Here is a 27,672-nt window from a genome sequence, read left to right on the forward strand (position 1 = left end):
CCAATTAACTTGCTTTCCCATAGAGACACAACAAGAGTCAAGCAACCCGTGTTCTGCCACAGACGGCGGAGAGGCAGAGGAGCAGATTCAATGCCATTGACGAACAAGCTACTTAATGAGCTAAGACTAACTTCCAGATTAAGGGCAGAGCTAGCAACACATTTGCTATGTCGTACAATCTTCTCCCTCTCTTCTCAGCCACCTTTTCGCTATGCTATGCAAGTCCTGCTGTTTCTCTCATAAGAAGGAGGACTGGGCTTCTTTAATCATTCTAAGGCACTTCTGCAAGGAACGTTGTTTTGGGAGGAATGCTTGCTCAGCAGATAATCTGCCCAGTAATGAGAATGAATCTGGAAGGTAATACGAGGGGTAGCTAATAAAGTCCAGAAGCCAACCCAGAATTCAGTAGTAACTCTGTATGTGGAGTGGGGTGGTGGAGGTCTGCTTGCATGGGACCCATTGTGACATTTGGAGTTTATTCAAACCAGAAAATCTAGAGGGCTGTAGAATTATGAAATGGCTTCCTCTTTCCACTCCCCAGAATTAGGATCATACTCTCAGGGGCCCTTCCACACACCATCCTTTTTCGTGCAAAAAACATTTCATCCATTTCTTATTTGTTGCTTACAATCTGCACATCTTTCTGCAGGCTCTTTATGGAAATAACCAAAAAAATTAAATAATTTTATTCATTTCATTTCTTTTCTCTACCAGCTTTCCTCCCGTGGGAGCTCAGGGCAGTGAACGGCATAAAAACCACAATCTATGCAATAAAATATATTTCTGAAACAAAAACAACAACCAACAACAAAAACGTGCAATGGAATACGAGCTGCCGAAATTTTAGTAAACGTTGATTTTCTCAAAAGCCTGGGTGAATGGAAATTTTCACAGTTGGTGTCCAAATGTGACCAGTGTATAGGGAACAGGCACACCTCCCTATGAAGGGGGTTTCATGAATGAGGTTTTGCCCCATCATGGGGCCAAACGCATTGGTGGCAGCGCCATTATCTAACTAGTCACACAGGTGACACAAAGACCACAGGAAAGTTGATATGTGGACGCATAGTTAACACACAAACACACACTTAGATAGGAATAAATCCCCTTAAACCCAAGCCCCTTTCAGGTGTTTGCCCTCACGGGATTAACAACCATGTGCGGGGGGCAGTGAGGCAGCCCTCCCCCCTCAACATCCACACAACTGGAGGGATGGCCTGGAGTAGGCTCCCTGTCCTCTGGTTAGAACCCTGCCTGATTAAGATTCTAAATCACAGAGGGAGCCTATGCACACCTGGGGCAGGTTACACTCTATTGTTAATGGTGGGAGGGCGACTGCCTGAAGACAGCTGCGGTGCCACTGAATCTTAAATAGACATGCATAGGATTGTGCTGCTATAGCTGACCTGTGGGACTCTCCCTAGGCCATGTTCCTTCTCCGCAGGACATGGCCCTGGATGTTTTGGCCTGGCTGGAATGTGTCCTTGAACCTCTCACTTGTCTGAATGGAGGATGGAGAGGTGTGAGTGTAACCATTCCTGAATTTTGTGCTATTGAAATATAACGTACAAAGGTCAAAGCCATATCCATTGCAACCTTCCCCTGTGCCCCCCCACCTACCACTGGAATGTGGCCCCTGGAAATTTATCCGCAACAGAGCGCGGCCCTCATGCTCTAAAAAAGGGTCCCCGCCTCTCTTTTAAAACATGGTGTAAATGCTTTTAAGTCTGGATTTTTCTCATTCACCCCAAGAGTGTGAGAGGTTTCAATGCACTTTGAAGCAGCAATCTTGAAATCCGTATTATCTTTTGTATAATCCATGATTTTTTTTTCCCAACAGGGAGGTTCAACGTATCTAAACGAATCACTTCCTGCCTATAGGGGGTGTTGGGGTACAAAGGAATGCACCTGTGCTTATAAATGAATGTCTTATAATGGATTGCAGCCTTAAACTTGAAAAATCAGTTTGTGCTAAGACTTTTGGATTTGACCACTATTGTGAGAATCAGATTAAAATACATGTTAGCCGAATACTTTAATGAACTGATACAAATAATTCAGATGCAACAGCACCCTTCCCATGCAACACAGACAATACTAAAGTAACGGACAGTGCTATTTTTCTTTGCCAACAGGTCAGTGCTATATGGGATGCTGAAAGTATTGTGGTTTGGGGAAAATGGCATGAAGGTTTTAGGAGAGTACGAGAGGGATCATCCAAAGCAAATATTTCCAGACCAAACAAGGTGAAGCCAGACGTTATTTTGAAAGCAAAACAAGTTATACTTACATTTAATGCTCGTGTTCAAACTCTTTGGAGCAGATGAATCAACAGCAGCTGAATTAACAAAACAAAACAAAAAGTTGTTTATCTATGTTTTCAGTATTTTGCTTTCAAATTACAGGAAAGAGTAATGAATGACCTGCTTCTAAGCGATAGGGTTGTTGAAAGTCTGGATTCAATTAAAAGCGTGCTCTTAAGTAACCTCCTTCTCTAAACCTTTTATTTAGAAATCTATATCAATATGGGATATATAAAAGAGGAAATTATTTGTGGTAGGTTTCTATTTCTTCTTCGTTGATTATGAGGCCAAATCCTCAGCTGTAGCTTAAAATTTTGGTGGCTAAGGCTGCATATGGAAGAACGAAAGTGACCTGGGGTGCATAGCATCATGCTCCCTACACAGGAAGAAGAAGAGTTTGGATTTGATATTCCGCTTTATCACTACCCTAAGGAATCTCAAAGCGGCTAACATTCTCCTTTCCCTTCCTCCCCCACAACAAACACTCTGTGAGGTGAGTGGGGCTGAGAGACTTCAGAGAAATGTGACTCGCCCAAGGTCACCCAGCAGCTGCATGTGGAAGAGCGGAGACGCGAACCCGGTTCACCCGATTACGAGTCCACTGCTCTTAACCACTATACTCACAGGTTTGGTTTAATGATTGAAACAGAGATAGTGTGCTCACAGTTAAGATGTTTGCATGGCTCCATCTCATTACCATGAACAACTGCTGGAGCCCTGCATTTTAAAAGATTAAGCATTGCATGTGACATTGATGTGATAAGGTTATCTTTCAACATCTCAACTCAGCTGTTACCTTCTTCCAAGACAATAATGCCCACTCACATCACAAAGAGCTCATAACCCACCTACTCTCAGCAGCCAGAAACATCAAAACCAGACACTGGAGAGACCTGTCAGGAGTAAGCATGGACCAATGGTACCAAATAGTACGGGAAACAGCCTTACTAGAAAAATTAACCAATGAACTGAAACTGGTGCGGGGACAAATAGAGGAAGACGCCTTTACCCCGGTATGGCTCCCCTTTATCAAATACACAGCCCAACAAGACAATGACAAAAATCCATCAACAACATACAAATCAATATGGCTAACCTGATCCAAAACACCCATCCACCCCACTCACACTTGAAAACAAAGATCACCACAGCCAATCACAAACAACCACACCCTAGGCCAACCCCAACTTCTCTCACCACCAAAGGAACACAAGCGAATAGCAAAGAGAACCTGCACAAGCGACGCCGATGCAAAACCCCATGCATACGTTAAGTAAAATAGAAACATCGCTACCTGATCCCACCCCCACCCACCATGGCCCCCTCCACCTCTTCCCCCCTTTTCTTCCTAATGTAACACTAATGTCTCAACAAATGAAACTGATCTGTAGAAAACGTAACTTGAAAAAAGAGACATTGCACATACGTTTGTAAGAAATCTTTAATAAAAAATACATTTTTTAAAAAAACTCCAGCTGTTACCTTAGTAATTAACTGAGTAAATAGTATATCATGCATTAAGCAAGCTGGACATTTTGCGGGTCTGTACTACACGGGTGGCGCTGTGGGTTAAAGCCTCAGCACCTAGGACTTGCCGATCAAAAGGTCGGCGGTTCGAATCCCCGCGGCGGGGTGCGCTCCCGCTGCTTGGTCCCAGCGCCTGCCAACCTAGCAGTTCGAAAGCACCTTCGGGTGCAAGTAGATAAATAGGGACCGCTTACCAGCGGGAAGGTAAACGGCATTCCGTGTGCTGCGCTGGCTCGCCAGAAGCAGCTTGTCACGCTGGCCACGTGACCCGGAAGTGTCTGCGGACAGTGCTGGCTCCCGGCCTATAGAGTGAGATGAGCGCACAACCCCAGAGTCTGTCAAGACTGGCCCGTACGGGCAGGGGTACCTTTACCTTTACTTTACTACGCAAAGGTAAATGATCCAAGGTAATTAACAATCGTTAATTGCATCCAAAATTTGTTCTTTATTCCATAAGGGGGGGAAGACCCTCGATATATTATTTTTAATATAGGACCAAACATCCAAATTAATAACTTCAGCCACAACTTGGCTAGAGCATACAGAAAGTGTATTCAACACATCAGAAAGCCAAAGGGTCAAATCCCTTATATTCTGAATGGCTTTCTTCCTTTGGGTGTGTTTAACACCTCACTGACTGCAAGCAGAATACTTCCTGAGTTTGGGCAATGCAAGGTATTCTGATATCTTTACTCTATTCCTATGACCAAACAACAGCAGTGGTATGCCTTAGCCAGCTGAAAGAGCAGAAGACTTTCGGCTCCCTGTAGTCACTGGGCTTGTGATTTACACCAGCCGATTATTTGTTATACAGTCTGTGCATACTCACTTGAATGTAAGGTCAAACGAACATCAGAGGGGTTTGCTCTCAATTGAATGTTTCCAGGGCTGCATACAGGGGGTAGAGTAGGGACCCCAGACTCTTCATCTTTAGGTGTGTGTGTGTTTTTAAGTATGTCAGCCTAATATTTCTGAAGAAAGTTAGAACATGTGGAAGCAACTCTGATGCTTCGGCACTTGGTAGGCAGCACCACTGCTAAGGATACTTAATCACCGTTGCTAGGCAGACAGTGAAAAAAGTGTTGACCACCGCCACCTGGGACACAGAAGGGGACCACCTTACAGCAGCGGGGAATGTAGGTGAATATGGTGGATAATATTGGGCTATGTTCGTTAAAGCACTTTTCTTGTGTCCACACTATTTCAGTCACTCCCCAAGTGTTCTAGCTTTTGCAGAATAAAACACAACTGGCTGGTTTGGGGATGTTTTACTCAGAAGTAACTCCCTTAATATGGGTTTTTATTTTTTTTCTTGCATAAACTATTTTATCTTTGAGGGTTTTTGGTTTTTTTACAATCAAGCGGTGACTAGATTTTATGAAATAAATAAATAACAGGCGATCATCCTGGGGAGAGCATTCCACAATGAATCAGCAAATTAAACACCTTATAAGTTAAAATTCTTATAGGCTCTACACAAGGATATACCGCATTTCATACAGCCTATAAGAGTTTTAACATACACATATGAACACACACACACACATATAGGGAGAATGTTTTGCTGAGCGTCGTGAAACTGCACATACTTGTTGTTCGTTGTTGTATATTTGCATCTTGATGTTCCTCCCAGGAGCTCAAGGCTGCATTGTTGAAATATACTCGGAGTTGAGAGTGGATTTCATGCTCTTTATTCAGCTCATAGCGGTGAGGAGAAATGGAAGTTCCTCCAGAATGTCTGCTCTATATACATTATTTAACCAATGGGCCCCGCGTGATTCACTAATTCTGGGATTCTCCTGTAGGCCAATCAGGTTGCGGATTCACTTCCATCTGGAGCTGGATTGGGTGGCTCCTGTGGACCAATCAGACTGCTGCATTCTGAATCCTATTGTTCTAGGACCAATCAGACTGTTCCATTTTGGATCCTATTCAACTCACTACATAACAATTGTCTTCCCCTTCCCCACTTTTATCTTCACAACAGTCCTGTAGGGTAGGCTGTGGGCTGGTAGTTTTAGACACTAAACTTTTTAAACCTCACATACTTAGAATATTGCTAGCTTGTTACTTTCTTAGGGTTGGCAAACTTTTTGTTTGTTTTGATATTCAGCTAGTATGGAACCTCCTGAGATAACAAAATCCCAACCTTCCTCTGCTTCCATTCTAATCAAAGCTGTTCTGCCTACAAATTGGCTGCTAAGAGCCCTGAGAAATCAAGGGTACTGTACAGAAGGGCTTATTCTGCAGACCTGTTTAGGCAAATGGGTCCCAAGCAAACGTGGAAACACATGGGTGCGAGTCTTCCTCAGTTGTTCCAGCAACAGCCACCTTATCCTTGTCAGAAGTCACCAGGTGTTGCTCAAGCCCACCTCAGAATTACTGTTCTTTGGTAGGGTCAGATTATGCGGATGCATGGAATCTGTTATATATATTTATAATTTAGAAAATTGTTTCAAATTAGCTTTGCATCTCCCGAGTTACACATATATACAACAAGCTATCTGCTTACTAAGGCACACCAGGTGGGCTCTTGGAGCCAAACTACAAGATAATGTGAAATCTCCAGGATCGAAATAAGACAACTTGACTGGAAGGAAAACGCCTCCCTAATCCAAAATATGTCAGTAAATGAGCCTGGGAGTGAAAGCAAAACCTTTCCATTCAAGATGAATGTTTTCTGTTCTTAGGCATGATACAACTCATAATAAAACCAGAATACCTAAGGGAACAATGGATGTTAGTTTTGCTATTTCAATACCTGCACCTCAGGGATACAATGGCATTATGGGGGGGGGGGAGTCATAAGCAGTGCACTACCTATATTTTCACATGCAGAGCTTTTATTTAAGCATGCCTGCCATTTTTCTCTATTTCCCCTGTTTAGCCCAGTAGGGAACTGGTGGAAAAGATTTGCAATGCATGAAAAGAAATCCTTCACAGGTTTTAATTTTGTGCTTTGAGTCTTTCAAATGACTCTGTGCAGAGTTTAAATGCTCGGAACTGAGCTTTGAGGGAGATTTCTTCTGAATGCCTGAAACCTGGGTCAGATGTAGCTGCGACTTGTGTAAAAAGGTTTGCAGCTTAAAAAGAGCATGCTAGGGTTTGTTCCAGTGAGCAGTTTCAACGTGGGAGCGAAAGTAAGACTTGAAGTTGATTTGGACAAATGAGATCTTCCATCCGAGGTCCTGGCGTGTGAAGAATTCGTCCCTATAAATTTTGGCTTCGGCTTCAAGGAATGTAATGGACTGAAAGAATTGGCTGAAGGTCATGCGAGTCCTTGAATTAGTTCCTTCATGTTCTGTTGGGAACCTCTTCTTTCTTCACGATGTGGGGGCAGAGAGCAGAGATAAGGTGCTGCTCACCTTTGTTGTTGTTGTTGTTGTTGTTGTTTAGTCATTTAGTCGTGCCTGACTCTTCGTGACCCCATGGACCAGAGCACGCCAAGCACTCCTGTCTTCCACTGCCTCCCACAGTTTGGTCAAACTCATGTTGGTAGCTTCAAGAACACTGTCCAGCCATCTGGTCCTCTGTCGTCCCCTTCTCCTTGTGCCCTCCATCTTTCCCAACATCAGGGTCTTTTCCAGGGAGTCTTCTCTTCTCATGAGGTGGCCAAAGTATTGGAGCCTCAGCTTCACGATCTGTCCTTCCAGTGAGCACTCAGGGCTGATTTCCTTCAGAATGGATAGGTTTGGTCTTCTTGCCGTCCATGGGACTCTCAAGAGTCTCCTCCAGCACCATAATCCAAAAGCATCAATTCTTCGGCAATCAGCCTTCTTTATGGTCCAGTGGTGGACTCATAATCTGGTGAACAGGGTTCGCTTCCCCCTCCTCCACATGCAGCTGCTGGGTGACCTTGGGCAAGTCACACTTCTCTGAAGTCTCTCAGCCCCACTCACCTCACAGATTGTTTGTTGTGGGGGAGGAAGGGAAAGGAGATTGTTAGCCGCTTTGAGACTCCTTAGGGTAGTGATAAAGTGGAATATCAAATCCAAACCCCCCTTCTTCTTCTTCTTCTTCTTCTTCTTCTTCTTCTTCTTCTTCTTCTTCTTCTTCACTTCCATACATCACTACTGGGAAAACCATAGCTTTAACTATGCAGACCTTTGTCAGCAAGGTGATGTCTCTGCTTTTTAAGATACTGTCTAGGTTTGTCTTTGCTTTTCTCCCAAGAAGCAGGCGTCTTTTAATTTCGTGACTGCTGTCACCATCTGCAGTGATCACGGAGCCCAAGAAAGTAAAATCTCTCACTTAGCAGGTGTGAATTATGGATGCCTCCCCTCACGTAGCTGAGATGCTTCTGAACATTTATGAGCATGAGATTTCCAATGGTGAAAGTCTGGGTGCTTTGCCTGCAATAGTCCTAGCTGTTTCTGTGTGATTTAAATGCTTTGGGGGCCAAAGGTGGACAAATGTTACTACAGACAGAAAACGGGCAGGGGTACTTATGCATTATGGCATATTAAAAGAGAAAACACACAAACACACCTGTGGTATTTTTGGTAGGTATATTCTGTAACATGTAACTGATGCAATAATAGTGGATTTATTGAGGACCGTCCACAAATCATTCTTCTTTATTAGTTCTTCAATACTTCCCGAATGTTACTGCGGGAGGCACTCTTACACTTCAGCGCAACAAAAGTAGGACCAACTTCCCTGGACCCTCCAATATTTGTGGTACACACCAGTTGCAAGATTTCAGCAGGAGAACTGTAGGCCCAAGATCTTACCGCATCATGCAAGATAGGACTCTGGTATTGGAACCTCAAAGCATATTTAACATACAAGACCAGACTATGCCAAGTAGGAAGCATGATGGAATTGCCTTAAGGAACAGAACTGGAACAAACCAGGAATCAGTCCACCCACAGGCCCAGGAAATAACTTTGCACAGGCATGAAAGATGCCATGACATAATAATAAAAAAATCACCATCATCATCACTTTCATCTCTCATTCATGTAGGTGGGACTGCAACACAGATTTTGCTCATGGTCACATGTTTTCTTTCTAAATCAAAGATTGGGGAACCTGTGACCCCCCCCCCAGAAGTTGTTGGACTCCAACTCCCATCATCCCTACAAAGGAACACGGATGGCGCTGTGGTCTAAACCACCAAGCATCTTGGACTTGCCAATCAGAAGGTGGGCAGTTCAAATCTGCGCAACAGGATGAGCTCCCGTTGCTCTGTCCCAGCTCCTGCCAACCTAGTAGTGTGAAAGCATACCAGTACGAGTAGATAAATAGGTACCGCTGTGGCGGGAAGGTAAACCGTGTTTCTGTGCGCTCCGGCTTCCATCACAGTGTTCCGTTGCTCTAGAAGCGGTTTAGTCATGCTGGCCACATGACCCAGAAAACTGTCTGTGGACAAACACTGGCTCCCTTGGCCTGAAAGTGGAGAAAGCGCTGCACCCCAAAATCAAATTTGACTGGACTTTACTGCCCAGGGGTCCTTTACCTTTACTATCCCTAACCACTGGCTATGCTGGCTGGGGTTGATGAAGCCCAACAACACCTGGAGGACCACAGTTTCCCCATCCCTGTTCTAAGTAGTGACTACTTCACTTGCTAGACAAAACAGGGAATTCAAACAAATCTCAATATGTATTTAAGATTTTCAGACATAACATTTGGAAATGTGATCCCTTAGAAATTACTCTCACACTCTGGTTTTGCATTTGAGAAATACTCTCTTAGGCCTAGGTTTTTCTGCCAGTTGCTAAGATGCCAGTCAACCACCTAAGAAACAAGTCCTGTTATGTGATTGTAGCTATCAGCTTGATGGGCACACTTATTATTTGACAGTCCAAATACCTTTGGCAGATAGCAATTTTCTGTAATGTGTAGACATGTGATCTTGAATGATGTACTGGCTTGACAACTTGCATGAAGAACTGGGAGAAAAGGCTAAGAAAACAAAACAAAAAATATGTTTTTTTCAGTCAATGGGCTTAAGAAGTATCTTGCGCATTCATTTATTTTGAAAGATCTGGATTCTTACACAAAGAAATACACTGTATGAGAAATTTGAAGCAAGATAAGTGATAATTCAGCATAGCTTCTCCACTCCTGTTTGATTACTCAGTCACTACAGTTTACAATAAATAATGTATGAGTTCTCTCTCTGTATTCTTATTAAATCACAATTTTCATGTATCATCTGCCATTCAAGCTCTCATGAGAACATGGTGCTTGCTGTTGTTTAATCTTCAATATCATCTTCATTTGGAAAGATTTAAAAGGGATGGAGGCGGAAAAGCAGAAAGAAATGTATGCATGCCTATTTTCACTGCAATACAAATATGCAGCCAGGACTTTGTTTTTTAGATTAAATGAGTAAGTGAGAAACATATAAAAGTTTGGGAAATCTGAATACCTTCTTCCATTACTTCTGCTTTCCACAGTTGCCACTCTAAAATATTCATCACATGTGATGTCATCATGTAACTGTAACTGTAGTGCTGCAAACAGGGTCACTAGCTGACCATAAACTAAATCAAACTGTAGCTGAAGGTTGCTTTGGGGCCAGTTGCATGAAAACAAGTGACAATATTCTTTTTCTCCTTCAGGTTTGTTTTATATACCTTGGAGAATTGTGGATCTTCACTGCAGTAAGAGCTTCTCCCCCACTCCCTAAAATGCAAATACAGTGGTACCTCGGGTTACATAAGCTTCAGGTTACATACACTTCAGGTAACACACTCCGCTAACCCAGAAATAGTGCTTCAGGTTAAGAACTTTGCTTCAGGATAAGAACAGAAATTGGGCTCTGGCGGCACGGTGGCAGCAGGAGGCCCCATTAGCTAAAGTGGTGCTTCAGATTAAGAACAGTTTCAGGTTAAGAACAGACCTCCGGAATGAATTAAGTACTTAACCCGAGGTACCACTGTAGCAGCTGCAGGGGCATGATCCATATTGGAACCCCGACATGCAATACAGGCAGGCTTTAACCTTATGCCCTCCTCTGAGGTCCAGGTCAGGTCCCTGATGCCTGCATTTTAAAAAATCTCCTGTCAGCCTCCTTGCATTCTGCCCTACCAGTACCAATGGTCTTCTGCTGGAAACAGAAGTTGGAGAGATGGGAAGCAGAGCTCACCCCACCGGCTCTTCAGTGACCGACCTGCTCCATTAGGCTTCCTCTCCCTCAGCCGTCACCTGGGGGCATACGACTGGCTCCATGGGAGAGGTGGGAAGCAGAGCTCACTCGATTAGCTTTGCTGAAAGACCACCTGTATCAGGAACCTCCTAGCCCTCAGCTGCACCAACTGGTTACCATATTTTTCGCCCTATAGGACGCACTTTTCCCCCTCCAAAAATGAAGGGGAAATGTGTGCGCGTCCTATGGGGCGAATGCAGGCTTTCGCTGAAGCCTGGAGAGCGAGAGGGGTCGGTGTGCACCGACCCCTCTCGCTCTCCAGGCTTCAGAAGAGCCCCACCGCCAGCCCCACAAGCTTGGGGGATAGCGGGGAGGCACAGCACGCCTTTCCCGCTGTCCCCCAACTTGGTTAGAAGGCTGGCGGAGGTCTTCCCCCTCCTCTAGCCCCACAAGCTCCCAGAGCGATGCCAAAGCTGCACGCAGCTTCGGCATCGCTCTGGGTCCCGTTCTGGGGGCTGGGGGAGGGGGAAGCTCGGGCTTCCCCCACCCCAGCCCCGTGCCTGGGGGGGGGGGAAACACATTTTCCCCCCTTTATTCCCCCCCCCAATCTAGTTGTGTCCTATGGGCCGGTGCGTCCTATAGGGCGAAAAATACGGTATTATAAGAACAACTGTTTAATAGTTGATGCCCAAATTAGATCTGTTTGTCTTCCCTCTCTGTCCCTTCTCCCGTGTGTGTGTGTGTGTGTGTGTGTGTGTGTGTGTGTGTGTTTAGATTGTAAGCCTATGGGCAGGGACGGTCTTATTTTAATTGTATATAAGCCAATCTTTTTGCCTAAAGAGTAGGTAACAAACTAGGGTTACCAGATGTCACCGGTTCCTGGGGACAGTCCCCAGATTTGCTAATCTGTCCCCAGACAAATTCCGTCCCCAGAATGTCCCCAGATTTGCAAATCTGTCTCTGGGAAACATGGCAGTGGCAGCCTCAGCTGCCCAGAGGCAGCCTGGTAGTGCAGTTGACTCTGGCTGGCTTCAGGAGCTACTCGCTGCTAGCTGCCGCTGCCACTGCTGAGGGGGAAGAAGGGATGTCCAGTGGTACAGATCTCCTGCCCCCTTCTCCCTTTGTTTTGACAGATCGGGGGAGGCTCGGGAGTCACAGGTGGGTGGCCGTTGCCCAGGAGGGGCGCAAGGCGTGCAGTTTCTCTGCCAGGCAAGGTGCAAAGTCCTTCTTTCACACCCCATGAAACATAAATGTGCAGAGTTTTTAAAAAAACTGGGCAATGGCCACCCGCCCACGACTCCCGAGCCTCCCCTGATCAGTCAAAACAAAGGGGGAAGGGGGCAGGAGATCGGGGGAGGCTCAGATGTCACAGGAGTTGGCCACTTTTTGCCCAGTTTTTTAAAAACTCAGAGCTTCACAGGGTGCGAAAGAAGGGCTTTGCTCCTTTATACAATATGCATGTGTGCTTGGGCCCAGGGTCTTTTGCCTCACCATCCCTGCTACTGACTCCCTGTTGCTACTCAGATTCAAAAGAAGAAGAAGAAGAAAAAGTGTCCCTGGATTCATTGAAAAAAATCTGGTAACCATATTACAAATGCTCTACCTAAGTAAGTAGGTAAGTAAGTAAGTAAGTAAGTAAGTAAGTAAGTAAGTAAGTAAGTGATAAGATAGAGTGATATCCACTGGAAGCGAAAAGAAATTGCAAAGCAATGTTATTGATCCTGAAAAGGCCTTTGATAATATTTCTTGGAGGGAGGGACTAGAGGAAGTCAACCAAGATGTTTAAAAGGTTGGATTTGTAAAGAATTAAGTTTGTCGTTATTGTTTATCTGTTTATTGTTCCTTCCCCCCTTTTTTCGCTCATTGATGTTTTTTCTTCTTTTTTCTGTTTTTGTGTATCATTCTGCTTTGTGGTTTTTGTTATTATTGTGGAAAATCTAATAATTTTTTTTAAAAAAAGATAGAGTGGGTCCATTTGGTTCATGGGCTTCTGTTCATGCCAACAGGACTTTCTTATCCCCCCTGCACCCCCCACATGTGCCCCCAATCTGTTCCAGATGGCTGGGTGACCCCCTCCTGGAGAGAATTAGGTGCATGGGGGGCCTGCAAGGGGAAGGCAAGGCCTGTCATGTCTGCTGGTGCAACGCTGGCTCTCACCCACAGATACTTCACTACGTCAGTTCAAGTCTGCGTTGGCAGCTGGAGCTGTAAAAGTGATTGACTGTCGAATGCTTTGTGCTGCCAAGCGGCAATGTTAATTGTCAGTGTTAGGCTCCAGCATTTTTATTTGGTAGGAAGGCAGGGATAAAAGCAGTCTGAAGTGGGTGTCCCTATGTGATGGGCAGTGTGGGTCACAGTAACCCTTTCCGGCAACTCGAAGTTAAAGTGGCACCATTAAAGTAATTTTCCTGAATGCATTCCCCATTTGCACCGGCACTTGTGGCCACAGCAGTCCAGCCCTGCTGGTTGGAACGGATGAGTAACGTATACAGGAAAGCAGGAAATGAGTGGCATTTCTGGAAGCTTGGAGCTGGATTATGGGATGAGTCACTTTGGCTCGTGTTTCATCTGGGAAAGGCCATAGCGCTGCAAAACTCCTGCTTTGTATGCAGAAGGTCTCAGGTTCAATCCCGGGGAAAGGAAGGTGTTGAAAACTCTGGAGAAGTGATGCCAGTCAGCTTGGATAATACGGAGGTTGTTGCTGCTGCTGTTGTTAATATCCCAGACAAGGACTCAAGGCGGCTTACGCAAATGAAAACCACACAAATAAAAGACAAAAAGGCTAAAAACATATAAAGGATAATTACACCTGCTGAAAGTCTGAGGGTCCTGCTCCTGCCTCTCTCCACCAGGCCCAGGGCAGAGCCTGACAGACTACAAAAGGACTGCTGTTGCCCAGCAGAGTGTACTGTTTACTTTCTTTTAAACTGCTTTTTAACTGTTTTTTTGATATATAAATAAATAAATTATTTTGAATTGTTTTAAACATTTTTATGTGTTGTTTTGGGTTATTCAGCTCTTTATATTTTGATTACGTATTTTGTGTTTTTATATTGTAATTTTGCCTTGTGAACTGCCCTGAAACCTGTGGGTATAGGGTGGTATATTAATATTAATAATAATAATAACAGTTAAAAAGCAATTGAACTATAATAGAATTAAAACAATATAAAAACAAATCTATTAAATCAAAGATAGTAAAAACAGCACAGCATTATTTAAAAGCCCTTTCCTCAAAAAACAGTTGGTCTCCAAAAGTAAAACAATCTTCACCTGCTGGTGGAAGGACAACAAAGAGGGAGCCAGTCTAGCCTCTCTTGGAAGGGAGATTTAAAGTCTGGGAGCAGCCACTGAGAAGGGCCTCTAACTGCTGAAACTAAATTTGCCAGTATGCGATTGAATCCCACCCAAAAAACTGCAAGTGTCCTGGGTCTCCTGTAAATACTCCCCACTTTGGTTGCATTCACATGGGAGTTAAAGGTCATGAAAACGGAGCAGTTTCCACATTATATTTGAGCATTCACATGATGTAAAAGCCACTTCTGCAACTATAACGGAATAGAGTTCAAGTATAACACTCATTTCCACATTATTTGCAAACAGGTTTTTTCTGGAATCAAATAACATGGGAATGAGCACTAAGGCGTTTTTGAAATAAGACTGTAGCACTTGTTTTTGCTAAGAATGCTTTAGTACTTACAGCTACTTTTGATACTCATGTGTCCTCTGAAAGGCCCCATCAAGGAATACTTTGGGATCATGGCTGTCTGGGACCCTTGAGGAGAGAGGGAAAAAGTGGGCATAAGTAATAAATACTTAGAATGACAATTTTTATTGTTTGTCATCATACAGTGGATGTGAGTAAAGAAAACAGGATTATTCAGTTTGTTTGCTTGCTTATATTGCTTTGGTTATTTATCAGAAGTATTCAGATACTGCCTCCAAAGCCGGCTAAAAAACATAATCAAAACCACAAAACAATATTTGAAATACCAGTAAAATTGAAGATTAAAACCCAATTCACGGTACTTTAATACTATGGAAGATCAAGCCACATATATTTATTTCAGGAGAGACTTTCAGGTCTATTGGGCCACTACTGAAAAGGCCTCGCAAGTCTGGTAAATCCTGAATGTATGCTCAGCAAATGGGACTTCTAAATCTTTAGGCATATAAAATGCCTCATACTGAATCAGAGACCATTGTTGCAGTAGCTTGCTATTGTTTACGCTGATAGCTAGTTGTCCAGAGTTTCAGACAAGGATCTTTCCCAGCTTTATCCGGAGATTCGGAAAACAGGCATAATATTTAAACAGGACAATTGACAGCTCTGCTACAAAATGAGGGGATTCTTTAAGAAACACCTGTGGATCTGCAGACATATATTGAGTAGTTAGGGTGGAGCGCACCACCTCTCAGTTTTGGTAAGAAATGCCCCCCCCCCCCATATTGTAATAAGATTGGGGCTAGGTTTAATGGGTTTTTGGAGTCTCCTCTATTCCTGTATTGAAGAATTTGTGCTGCTGAATTATGGTGCTGGAGGAGACTCTTCAGAGTCCCATGGACGGCAAGAAGATCAAACCGATCCATTCTTAAGGAAATCAGCCCTGAGTGCTCACTGGAAGGACAGATCCTGAAGCTGAGGCTCCAATACTTTGGCCACCTCATGAGAAGACTCCCTGGAAAAGACCCTGATGTTGGGAAAGATTGAGGGCACAAGGAGAAAGGGACGACAGAGGACGAGATGGTTGGACAGTGTTCTCGAAGCTACCAGCATGAGTTTGACCAAACTGCGGGAGGCAGTGGAAGACAGGAGTGCCTGGCGTGCTCTGGTCCATGGGGTCATGAAGAGTTGGACACAACTAAATGACTAAACAACAACAACAACAAAGACTGTGTTCTAAAGAAAAAAGACCCTGCTAAAGAGATGAAATTGGGTGAGGAAGCTTATGCCAGATGCCCTTTGGAGAACGAGTCTTTGCATAAATAAAGAGTAGACCAAGTACAGGTGACGTGTTGCTAAAGAAACTAAATAGCTGGAAACCCTTCTTTTCCTGGACATGTCTTTCTCTCTCCCTACTCCTGGCTGGAGGTAATGTCATTCAGGTGTCTGCGAGCGAGAATTGTCAGGCAGTTTGGAACTGGGACTGATACATGGAGGAAACCAATGCTATGGTGGGGACCCCTGTAACCCATTGGGAGGAGAAGGAGCGTTAGTGCTACGAGCCTTCCATCTCATGCTCAGCCAATACATCTGTGCGCATAAACCTTATATCAAAGAAAACACTACCAATCTCCACCTGTCTTCATTCCAAGAAAACCACACCCAAGGTTTGTGTTGGGGCCCCCAAAATCTCTTAGCGCTTGGAGAATGGGATGTGTGTAGCCATCTTAAGGGCTTTGGGAGTAATACACAAATACTCACAAATCAGATTTCATAACACATGAGTGCCGGTCCAGCGTATTACTAGGTGGCAGACAGAGAGGATACAGGACCCTTTCATGATTATGCTATACTTCACATGATGATCCTGGATGATCTATTCATGTATAAATCCAGAAAGGCTATTATATACACACCCCCCCAAAAGAGTATGGGGAAATGAGAGATCCATTGTTAATTTATTTGGTTCTGCTGTATCCAAAAGTCCTTGTTTTGGAGCTTATTCTGCCAAATCTGCAGCGGAAGAGTTCGGTGAGCTATTGCCCTGAGTAAAGTAAGATTGAAAACAGAAAAGAGAGAGAAGACACCACCGTGGGGACCCAAGAAAATTAATTAGCTCCCTGCCAGGGCTCTATGATTTTACCTTCAACAAGTAGCAATAAATTGTGAAGCAAGCAAGGAGCTTGATTTGAAAATACAGTCGTCGAATGGAAGAGAGGCTCTAGTAAGCTGTTCAAATTCACAAGCCTTTTCATTTTGTTTGTTCTGTGCTTTTTTCTATTTGCTTAGATCATGGGTAGGCAAACTAAGGCCTGGGGGGCCAGATGCGACCCAATCACCTTCTAAATCTGGCCTGCGGATGGTCTGGGAATCAGTGTGTTTTTACATGAATAGAATGTTCCCTTTTATTTAAAATGCATCTCTGGGTTATTTGTGGGACATAAGAATTCATTCATTTTTTTCTCTCTTCAAAATATAGTCTGGGCCCCCCACAAGGTCTGAGGGACATTGGACTGGTCCCCTGCTGAAAAAGTTTGCTGACTCCTGGCTTAGATTCTATCAGTTCCTACATTCTCTAATAAAAGAGTGCAAAAATAGTTTTCCTTCTAGTCCACCATCTTCCTCCTGGGAAGTCCGCTTTCCTTCATGTTTTAGGTGCATACTTAAATATCGTCCCATTTATAATTTAATGCACTGTTCTTATTTCTCGCTACAGGAAAACCACCAGCAGCAGCTTAGCTAGCTGCCTGAAGCAACTATGGCATGCAGAGGTGACCAGGGTGATACCAGTGGTGGGGTTGCAGTGTGAGTAGGACACAGCCTGGCACACATTTGTGCCTTAGGCAGCCTGGTCCACAGCAATCGGCAGGTGAAACTTTGCATGGCACAAAGTTAAAGCACCATCAACTCCTAACTTCTACAGCACATTGCTGTTAAAGACACAAGAGCTAATGAAAAGGGGAAAGAGTTGTGGCTTCAGTGGGGCACAGACTTGGCTACAGCAGAGTGTTATACTGTAGGTCATAGAATCATAGAATAGAATCATAGAATCATAGAGTTGGAAGAGACCACAGGGGCCATCGAGTCCAACCCCCTGCCAAGCAGGAAACACCATCAGAGCACTCCTGACATATGGTTGTCAAGCCTCTGCTTAAAGACCTCCAAAGAAGGAGACTCCACCACACTCCTTGGCAGCAAATTCCACTGTCGAACAGCTCTTACTGTCAGGAAGTTCTTCCTAATGTTTAGGTGGAATCTTCTTTCTTGTAGTTTGGGGAAGTTTGGGTATTGTTCTGCCTTCTGCACCTACAATGTGCAGCCTTTAGCTTCCTGCCTGTTATGTATTGAGTTGAATAGGATCCAAAATGCAGCAGTCTGATTGGTCCTAGAACAATAGGATTCAGAATGCAGCAGTCTGATTGGTCCTAGAACAATACAGCAGTATGATTGGTCCGCAGGAGCCACCCAATCCAGCTCCAGGTGAAAGTGAATCCACAACCTAATTGGCCTACAGGAGTATCCCGGAATTAGCTAATCACGTGGGGCCCATTGTGTAAATAATGTATATAAAGCAGATATTGTGGGGGAACTTCCATTCATCCTCACCACTATGAGCTGAATAAAGAGCATGAAATCCACTCTCGACTCCGAGTATATTTCACTGCCTAAGTGAGGTAGAGGCAAAACAGCCCAGGGAGGCTGTGTGTGTCGCACCAGTGACTTTCTCTTATTTTTAGACTTGTGGTAGGGTTGCCAAAAATGCTGGCTGTCATTGATAGAATGTTTATAGGCGTTGTGAGGGATGAGGAAACGATGACTAGAAAATCCTCTAAAGTAAGTCTAAGCTGCGTTGCAGCTACTATGGTTTCGTTCTTTCAGCTCAACATTATGAAACTGCAGTGGTGTGAAATTGGGATGGCACTAGTTCTGGAAGCATCACAAAGCAAGTTCTGATACTTATCAAATACAGAAGGTCTTGTACTTTCGAAAGATCTTCTGTAAGAGCAGGCTTGACCCTACTGTGCTTGATAAATAACATAAGTTGCATCATGGTTCTCTTAGAACTGGTTCCATCTATGGAGACATCTGGTTAATCTTCCTTAAGTACAATGAGAAGTATGGCCTTTGTTGTTGCTGTTATCTTCTCATCCAGAGCCTGGTTCCTGTATATATATGTGGATGGGACAGGGGTGTGTTTGAACTCTCATGCCTCTTGAGCTTTGAGAGACATGAAAAGTGCTCCCTCATGAACAGTCAAATAGTATCCATAATGGTGTTAATGGAGGTGGGGATGTTTAAAATTGTGAAATTGTTACATGTAAACTTTTTATTAGTTTAGTTTCATATAAGTTAGTTTGCTTTTAAGGGCAGAGGGTCAAGGCTGCCTTGGGAGTGGGCCTTAGCCAACATAATGGCTGGGGCAGGTACCACTAGGCTGGGTGCAATAGGATACCCAACCTCAGTGATGATGGGCAGGAAGAGGAGTTGCTTGAGGGCCAGATCATGTCATTACCGAGAAGGCAGGTATAGTCACTGTCTGAAGACTATCCCTGCCTTCAGGTCTGGCCTTGGCCAGAGGAATACAGGTATTCAGGGGCATCCCATATGACCTCAAAGTGGTGCTGTGTAATGCCAGGTCAATGATTAATAAGACCAGTGCCATCCATGATTTGATCATGGATGAGGGAATTGACCTGGCATGTGAGACAGAGACATGGTTGGACACAGCAGCTGGACCTATTCTTGCCTCTTCCTTGTCTACCAGGTTTCTCTTATGCACAGCAACCCAGGTCGTGTGGGGGAGGGTTTTTTGCAGTGATTTTTATGAAGTCTTAATTTTCACCGAGTTCTTACCTTAACTATGGTTGGCTCAAACCATAGTTTTACATTATGTCAGAGCCCAGCCACTGTGTGTCCATCTAACCCAGTCTTGCCTTATCTATCTGGCAGGGAACATAAGAAGAACCTGTTGGGTCAGGCCAATGGTTTGTCTTTCCCAGAATCCCATTCTCACAGTGGCCAACCAGATGCCTATGGGAAGCCTGTTGGCGCAAGAGGACTGTCCCCTTCTGCAGTTTCCAGCAACTGGTGCTCAGAAGCATACTGCCTTTGACAGTGGGGGTCTTTTCCCTTTGAATCTTTTCAATTAAAATGTCAGGGACAGAACCTGACCTTTGCTACACAAAAGATCTGATGTCACAATGGTCTTGTGCTTCTTTGGTGATCAAGGGGCTAGTCATTTGTCCCCTCTTATCTTGCAGCTCTCCTTTCTGTCTGAATAGGGATTGCATTTTATAACTTTTTGGCATAATAAAATTTACACTTCTGTCAGGCCCACCGGCAGCACGCAGGCTTTCAGCAGAGGAGAACACACCAGGCAGTCCATTCATCAGCATTTGACCTCCACATGGGGGAAGGACCGGAGAACCTGATTGCTTTCTATTACAGTCAAAGCACCTCTCAGACTAGCAGCCATGCTGTGGGGCTCATTACAGATGTCGCAGAGGAGCGGAATTAAACACCTTTCCCAGTGATGGCAAAAGACATTTTTAGCCCAACGGAGCCAAAGCTTTGTGGAAGCAAAACACTTCTGCTAGTTTCCATTAGCAAGGGGGAGGGGGGATACGATTCTTGTCTCTGGTGCAGATAAGGGGGAGATAGGAAGGCGTGGATGGGCAGGCACGCACTACGAATGAGAGTAGAATATCTTATCAATGCAATATTAGTAAAACGACTAACAAAACACCTACCAAAATCATGGGTGAAGCATGGTTAAAGACACGTCGCTTCAGGAGGACATAAGAAGAGCCTGCTGGATCAGGCCAATGACCCACCTAGTCCAGCATCCTGTTCTCACAGTGGCCAACCAGATGCTTCTGAGGGAAGTGCAGAGGGTGGACACAAGCCTTCTCGGTGGTGGCCCCCCATCTATGGAAAACTCTTGCAGGAAGACAAACGTGGTTCTCTCTCTAGTCAGTTTTTAGGTGTTGGACTAAGACTTTTCTGATTACCCAGGCCTTTGGTTAATTAATGTTGCCTCCTATAGTGCCGCTCAGCTTTTGGTGGGGTGAGTAGTATTTGGTCCTTACTAAATTATTGCTGCACGAGCATTTTATGCATCTTGTATTAGTGTCTTAATTTGTTCTGGTTTTAAATACGCTGCATTTTATTTTTGCCAGGTTTCTTTGAGACATTTTACTCTGAAAAGTGAATGAAAAATGAAATACGAAATGAATTTTTTGAAAAGCTGTTTTCCCTTTGTATGTTATTGTCACTAATATGTACATCTTTACGCATATTTTTACCCGAGAATATCTAACATATTACTTGGCTAGAGAATTGCATTGCAAAATTCAGGGGAGTTCAAATTTCAAGGAATGGCTACAATTCAGTTCACTTACTGGTTCAGTAAGTGCAAATTAGGCAAACTCACCTTGAAATGCAAACTGAATGGTTTCACATGTGAACCCTCCCTCCCAAAATCCAGCTGATGTTCTCAAGTAAGAAATTTGGCCCAGCGCTAATCTAAAAGCCAACATTTCCCATGCTATTCAGAATTTGCTCCTGGTGTTAACCCATCTGCTAGCACAATTTGCCTTATGGAAATTTAGAATTTCACTGCCAGATATTACTACTGTTGCTTGACCTTTTTGGAAAGAGAGAGGCAGTGGTTGCTGCTGCTGCTGCTGCTGCTGCTGCTGCACAAAACTGTTTCCCTTCAGCTATCTATTCCCCTTTTAAAAAGGTATCTTAATGCATTCTCAATCAAACCTCATGTTGAGATTCAGGGTTTGCTGGTACTTGGATGCAATTGCTGCTTTAAAAGCTACAAACACTTACCGGTAAATAGAGTTGATTAACCGATTAATGGATTGATTAGAGCTTAAAAATAGAGCAGCAATTAATCAAAGCCAAGTGGCTATTCTTCTGCCATTAGCAGCACACAGGTTCAGTGGCAAAAAGCAAAACAAAAAGACCAACCTTCAGTTAAAACACATGGTTCAGACTTCACACACTAAAATGCAAATGTATACAAACTATCCTTTCACTGTTCCAGTTGTGATAAGTTTGTACAGTAGGTTCTCTCTTAAATATTGTCTCTTTTGCTTCCTCCTGATGTAATTGACACACAGGTGCTAATTCTGTGATGGACAGTAAAAGAATGAATTTCTAAATTTTGCATCTTACTGCTTTTTAACATGTGCTACAACTGAAGCTACAACTTTTATTTTTCATGGGGGTTTTTAACCACTTATTTTCGCTGTGTCTTCTGTCCTGGAGATAAGTTCAATTTAAGAGCTATTGCTGCATCAGATGATTACATGGACAAAACTGGCATCTTTGGCCAGACAACACAATACACTGACCAGGCTTTGAGTGCAGGATGTTTCTGGCAGAAACAGCCAATGCGAACACCTGATCTGGATTCACACCCTGGCTGAGGGCTGGGAAAACCTGTAGGAGGGTTTTAGCTCTTTGTCTCCTAGTGTTACTGTCCTGATTTGGAGTCCCTGCACCAGCAATTGTTATTGCATGGGGGTACTCCCAACTTAGGGACGCGGGTGGCGCTGTGGGTTAAACCACTGAGCCTAGGACTTGCCGATCAGAAGGTCGCGGTTTGAATCCCCGCGACAGAGTGAGCTCCCGTTGCTCAGTCCCTGCTCCTGCCAACCTAGCAGTTCGAAAGCACATCAAAGTGCAAGTAGATAAATAGGTACCACTCTGGCGGGAAGGTAAACAGCGTTTCCGTGCACTGCTCTGGTTCGCCAGAAGCGTCTTAGTTATGCTGGCCACATGACCCGGAAGCTGTACGCCGGCTCCCTCGGCCAATAAAGCAAGATGAGCGCCGCAACCCCAGAGTCGTCCACGACTGGACCTAATGGTCAGGGGTCTCTTTACCTTACCGCCATTTTATTGAATGGGAGTATATACCAACATGCCATACCCTCCAACACTTCTCCAATGAAAATGGGGATGTCCTAAAGAAAAGTGGGACATTCCAGGATCAAATCAGAAACTGGGATGGCTTCTCTAAACAGGGACACTTGGAGAATCTGCCATGTATATTGCAGGCATGGGTCTCTTTGATACAGTGCTGAAATGCATTTATTTGCTGGCCTCCTTTTAGGGGCTAACCCATCCCACAGCAGCTTCCAACATATAATATTGAGTTTAAAACCATAAAAATATAATTTATTTAAAATGAATCCCCCAAAGAAGAATGAATGATAATACAGCATTCATCCCTGGAAAAACAGCCCTGTTACTGCCAAACAATCAGTTTGTTCTGTTACCAATGTATTGGCATTAACAGGGATAGTTATAAAAAAAAGGGAAAGGAGGGAAAGAAAGAAATGACTAGGTGAATATTGTGGTGTTAGTTGCATATGCACAAGGGCCAGTAGGTGGCACGATGCAGGAAGGTCAGAGTTTGCATCCAGGAAAATAAAGTTTCCTTATGCTTTTCCTCTCCCAAAATGATGTCCCGGCTCCCTATTAATCCTACAGATGGTACATGCTGTCTATCTAAATCTAGAGTGTCTCTCTTCCTGGCTGCTGGATGAGAAGCTATTGTGTAAACCTCACATTTTAAAATATAAGGGGTTACACATGGTGGTCCCCACTCTCCTTCTTCCCTTCTGATGGCCATTTGGCAACGCAAAGAGATGTTCTGTGGTAAAATGACTGTTGGAGCAACTAAACCAGTGACAAATCTTGGCCCCTGCTACTTTCACAGCCTGCCATTAAATGATTTGCAGAACTGGAACACAGCCTTCCCATTTCACATACTTAAAGTGTCCCCGCTCCCCGCATCGCATAGCAATACAATTTTATGTTGTCTCGGTGCAGACGTTCGCTCTATTTCCGGGAATCCAATAGGGGAAAAGGAAAGAGGAGTGCCTTTTTTCGGAAGAGAGGCCAGTGACTGAGGACACCTCTCGGTGGACTGTAGACCTGCTAATTGCTGGCCTTTGCTGTACGTCAACCCAGAAACTAGCAAGGATTAGCTTCATGGAGCAGCAGTATTTGCTTCACAATTTGCTCCACTATTAACATCCGAGGTTCCTACTAATTGTTCCACCGCTGTAAGTTTCAGCACATGAAGGTGCGGGCTTTAATCACAACACCGCCGTTCCAATATTGTGTTAATGAGCCCTGGGCACACAAACACCAGCAGTGAGCACTTTTTAATAAGAGCTACAGAGCAACTCTCATTTTATTAAGCAATGAGACAGCGGCATATTATTGCCCGATGGGCTGGTGCTCAATAAAGTCTCCGTGTGTCAAGCCCTGACACAAATTGACTGCCCATCAGATTCTAAATCACAGCTGTTCTCTCCACCAGTGTGGCCGGATGGAGGGCGGTTGTGTGTGTGTGTGTGTCTGGAGCTCTGCTGCCTCTCCAGATAGAGCCAATCATATCTGATCCCCATTGCTTCCCAGCGGTGAGCAGCGCCGAGCCTGATCTCTTACAAAGGTAACAAAGGCGCCTTTTGTGCAGTACAAGGGGAAGTCACAAAAGAGATGGTTGCAGGGGAGGAGAGAACAGAAGTAACTCTTCCTGATGCTGGTTCAATAACGAGACAACAAAGAACCTGTATCTCATTTCTCTCTCCCCCATTTGGTTTGGATCATGTCCACAAGAGCCTTGCACTTGGGACTATATTAATACTGCTGGGGATTTTGTAATCTGCCCTGTAATGTCCTGCCCTGACTGCAGGGCCATCAGGAATGCAAATATTCCAATTGTTAAGGGCAGTTTTAATCAACAGGCAGGCAAAATGGCTCATGGAAACACAGCTATGAAGTTTCCCAGGCCCTACCAGTTGAAGTAGCCCATTATCCCATTCTGCCTTTCATTTTGCCAGTGTGGCATAGCAATTAAAACATTAGGATTAGGAGCTGGGAGATCAGGGTTCAAATTCCCACTCAGACATGAAGCCACTGTTTCTTAGCCTCACCTACCTTATAGGGTTGTTGTGAGTACAAAATGCAGAGGGGGACCTTGAGCTCCTTGAAGGTGAAGTGAGATACAAATGGAATAGTTAGCAAATAAAATGAACAAGACTGTGGTAGGGCTGTGCCAATGTTATAGAGGGTGGGCCAAGATCGCCAAACTGGATGCCATGCTGTTGGTGATTCATCCTCTGTTAAGGTCCCTTTGCTAATTTGCACTATTAAAAAGAAAAAAAATGCAACCTTGGAGCTCCAACAAATATGTATTTGATTCGCTCTAGTTATGCCTTTTAAAAAGCAATACACAGACTTCACAGGTGAACTGAAAAGTTATACAGTACAGTGGTGCCTACATACGCTTCAGGTTACAGACTCCGCTAACCCAGAAATAGTACCTCAGGTTAAGAACTTTGCTTCAGGATGAGAACAGAAATCGTGCAGTAGCAGCGCAATGGCAGCGGGAGGCCCCATTAGCTAAAGTGGTGCTTCAGGTTAAGAACAATTTCAAGTTAAGAACGGACCTCCAGAACGAATTAAGTACTTAACCTGAGGTACCACTGTATGCTGCTATCAATAGTTACTAGTCATGATGGCTATGTATTACTGCCAGGACTAGAGGTGGCATGTCTTTGAATGCTGGCATTCACAAGTGGGCAGAGCGTTCTTGCACTCCTGCTTGCAGGCTTCTCAGAGACATCTGGCTGGCCAGTTTAAGAACAGGATGCTAGACTAGATATGCCTTTGGTCTGATCCAGGAGCACTCTTATGCTGCTAAATTCTCAAACCTGGAACAAGATACCGGGCCCAGAGTATAATGTCAGATATACTTCTATCTTGGAACGAGAGGCTGCTTGATAACCCCATGTCAATGTTCTCTGAGCTCTTTAGCATATGCTGCTAACATTCCGCAGACGAAAACGGGGACACTCTTAAGCACATATAATACCTCTATTCTGACACCAAGTATCACCGCCTACAAACTCCCTCTACAATTATCACACATCACAGAAGGTTCTTCTCTGCCTGCTGTTCTGCAGCATTCAGTCGCACTGCACAGCCTGTTCTGCAGCAGCGTCTGAAACGGGGTACATTTGTAAAATGACCATTAACAGTTTGCTTTTCATACCTTAATAACCGAATGATTACAGTCCCGGAATGGATCTGGTTGGATCTCGTTGGCACTGGGGAGGGACAACAATGCATTGACAAGGGTGTGTGGTTGATTAATTGGTTAGAATAATAGATCTTTAAGACTATTAACTTACTTTTAAAACAGTAAATGAATTGGGCAGATTTTTGTAATGATCTGCGGGGCACACGCTTATAAAAACTGCAGAACACAAGCACCATTCAAGAAAAAGTATTCTCATTCCTCCCACATGCAGAAGGAAGTCCCCTTTTAAGATGTGTGCATCTGCTAAAAACAAACAAAATACAATTCTTGCCTTTGGAAAAGGTGGTTGTAGCCAGATTTATGTCAATTCACTTAGCTAAAACTCATGTAAAGTGAGTGTCTTAAATTGATTAAAATACTTTAAATCTCTCTTGGGTTCCTTCCCCTCCATTTAAGCTGCCCACCCCCCAGCTGCCTAGATAACTTTATGTTGTGGGACAACATGGAAATGTCATAAAATAGTTAATAAATATTTTGAAGGTAACTTTTGCAAACCTTGGGCATCCCTCTAGCTTGCTGATACCTCCTTATTGTGTGCTTTCTAATATTTACATGCCTATTAAACATGTGTGAGTGACTGGCCCAAGGTCAACCACTGAGTTTTGTCACAGGTGGTGCTGTGGGTTAAACCACAGAGCCTAGGGCTTGCCGATCAGAAGGTCGGAAGTTCGAATCCCCGCGATGGGGTGAGCTCCCGTTGCTCGGTCCCAGCTCCTGCCAACCTAGCAGTTCAAAAGCATGTCAAAGTGCAAGTAGATAAATAGGTACCGCTCTGGCGGGAAGGTAAACGGCGTTTCCGTGCGCTGCTCTGGTTCGCCAGAAGCGGCTTAGTCATGCTGGCCACATGACCCAGAAGCCAATAAAGCGAGATGAGCACCGCAACCCCAGAGTCGGTCACGACTGGACCTAATGGTCAGGGGTCCCTTTACCTTTACCTTTTTATCCTAGGTTCTAGTCCAACACTCTAACCACTACACCACGCTGACAAATTGGGACAGTTGAGACATGCAAGGAAGGCTGGAATTCATATGTACAGAGAATACAATGCATTTGATGGGAAGGGGTGTGGGGTGTGTGAAGCAAGACCAATTTTGCTAATTTTGTGCTATGAACAACAACAACAAAAACCCACTCAACTCCTGGTGTCCTCAGATCTCCTGTTCTTTTTGAGAGCTACTGCAAAGAATGGAAACAGAACAGAGAGGGAAGAGACATATGCTTCAATTCGAGCTTTTAAAAACAAGATTCTCTCTCTCACACACTCCCTCCCTCGCTGAACAAACAGACTTCTAGTAAAGAGGGAAGTGGGGAAGAAAGAAAGGAACAAGCCCAAATCCTTTCTTACCCTGCTGAAATGGCTAAAACCGTCTCGTTCTGGGCGCAAAGGAAAGTGAGTGTGTTTCTCAGCGTTCTCTCAGGAAGTCTGCAAAGGCTATAGGAAGGTGTTAGTGGGCAGTGAGATTATTCCCATAACAACAGGAACTACAAACCTGTCACCCAGGGAGCAATGAACAGTTCAGGGCAAACAGGCCTCTACTTGGAAACCTCAGAGCTTGGGTCATTCCAGGCCAGACCGGCTTCTGCTCTGAAATGCTTTTAAGTCCATGTGGAATTGTTTTTTTTCTGGAGAGCAAGAGCACACGTGTGGGGAAATGAAGACTTTGGCTCCGTACACACTTTACATTTAAAACTCATGGCTCTCCCCCACTGAAAAAATCCTGAAGGCTATAGCTTGTTAAAGGTCCTGGGAAATGTAGTTCTGGGAGGTGCAAACTACAGTTTCCAACATTCTTGGGAGGCAGATATGTGCTTTAAATCTACGGTGTGCATGCAGCCTTTTTTTTGAAATTATTTGGGAAAAGGTGGGGTGAAGAAAGTAAAACCAATCCTAGAAAAAATTTTGGACTGGCATTTTTGTACACTCTCCTTGGGGGCATGACTATAGGAA

The 27,672-nt window shown here is 44.2% G+C and overlaps 1 protein-coding gene across 10 annotated transcripts in view; it reads right to left on the reverse strand.

The window, feature by feature from the left end:
- The window catches only part of LOC114594672 (spermatogenesis-associated protein 7-like), a 63,801-nt gene extending 36,635 nt beyond the window's left edge, over window positions 1-27,166 (reverse strand). Inside the window, exons 1-7 of one of the 10 annotated variants that reach the window (XM_077925582.1) lie at window positions 26,857-26,967; window positions 25,677-25,731; window positions 24,560-24,607; window positions 14,630-14,704; window positions 9,648-9,740; window positions 2,968-3,020; window positions 2,291-2,338 (exon numbers count right to left, since the gene is read on the reverse strand). In XM_077925582.1, the coding sequence (XP_077781708.1) occupies window positions 2,291-2,338; window positions 2,968-3,020; window positions 9,648-9,721 (175 nt within the window). In that variant the 5' untranslated portion in view covers window positions 9,722-9,740; window positions 14,630-14,704; window positions 24,560-24,607; window positions 25,677-25,731; window positions 26,857-26,967. Of the gene's footprint in view, window positions 1-2,290; window positions 2,339-2,967; window positions 3,021-9,647; window positions 9,741-14,629; window positions 14,705-24,559; window positions 24,608-25,676; window positions 25,732-26,856; window positions 26,968-27,069 lie in introns of those variants that run through there. The other 9 variants (XM_077925579.1, XM_077925581.1, XM_077925578.1 and 6 more) reach the window with 9 other exon arrangements.
- Between the last annotated feature and the right edge of the window lie 506 nt (window positions 27,167-27,672).

Source organism: Podarcis muralis, chromosome 3 (genome assembly GCF_964188315.1).
Source record: "Podarcis muralis chromosome 3, rPodMur119.hap1.1, whole genome shotgun sequence".
In the NCBI taxonomy this organism is placed as follows: Eukaryota; Metazoa; Chordata; class Lepidosauria; order Squamata; family Lacertidae; genus Podarcis; species Podarcis muralis.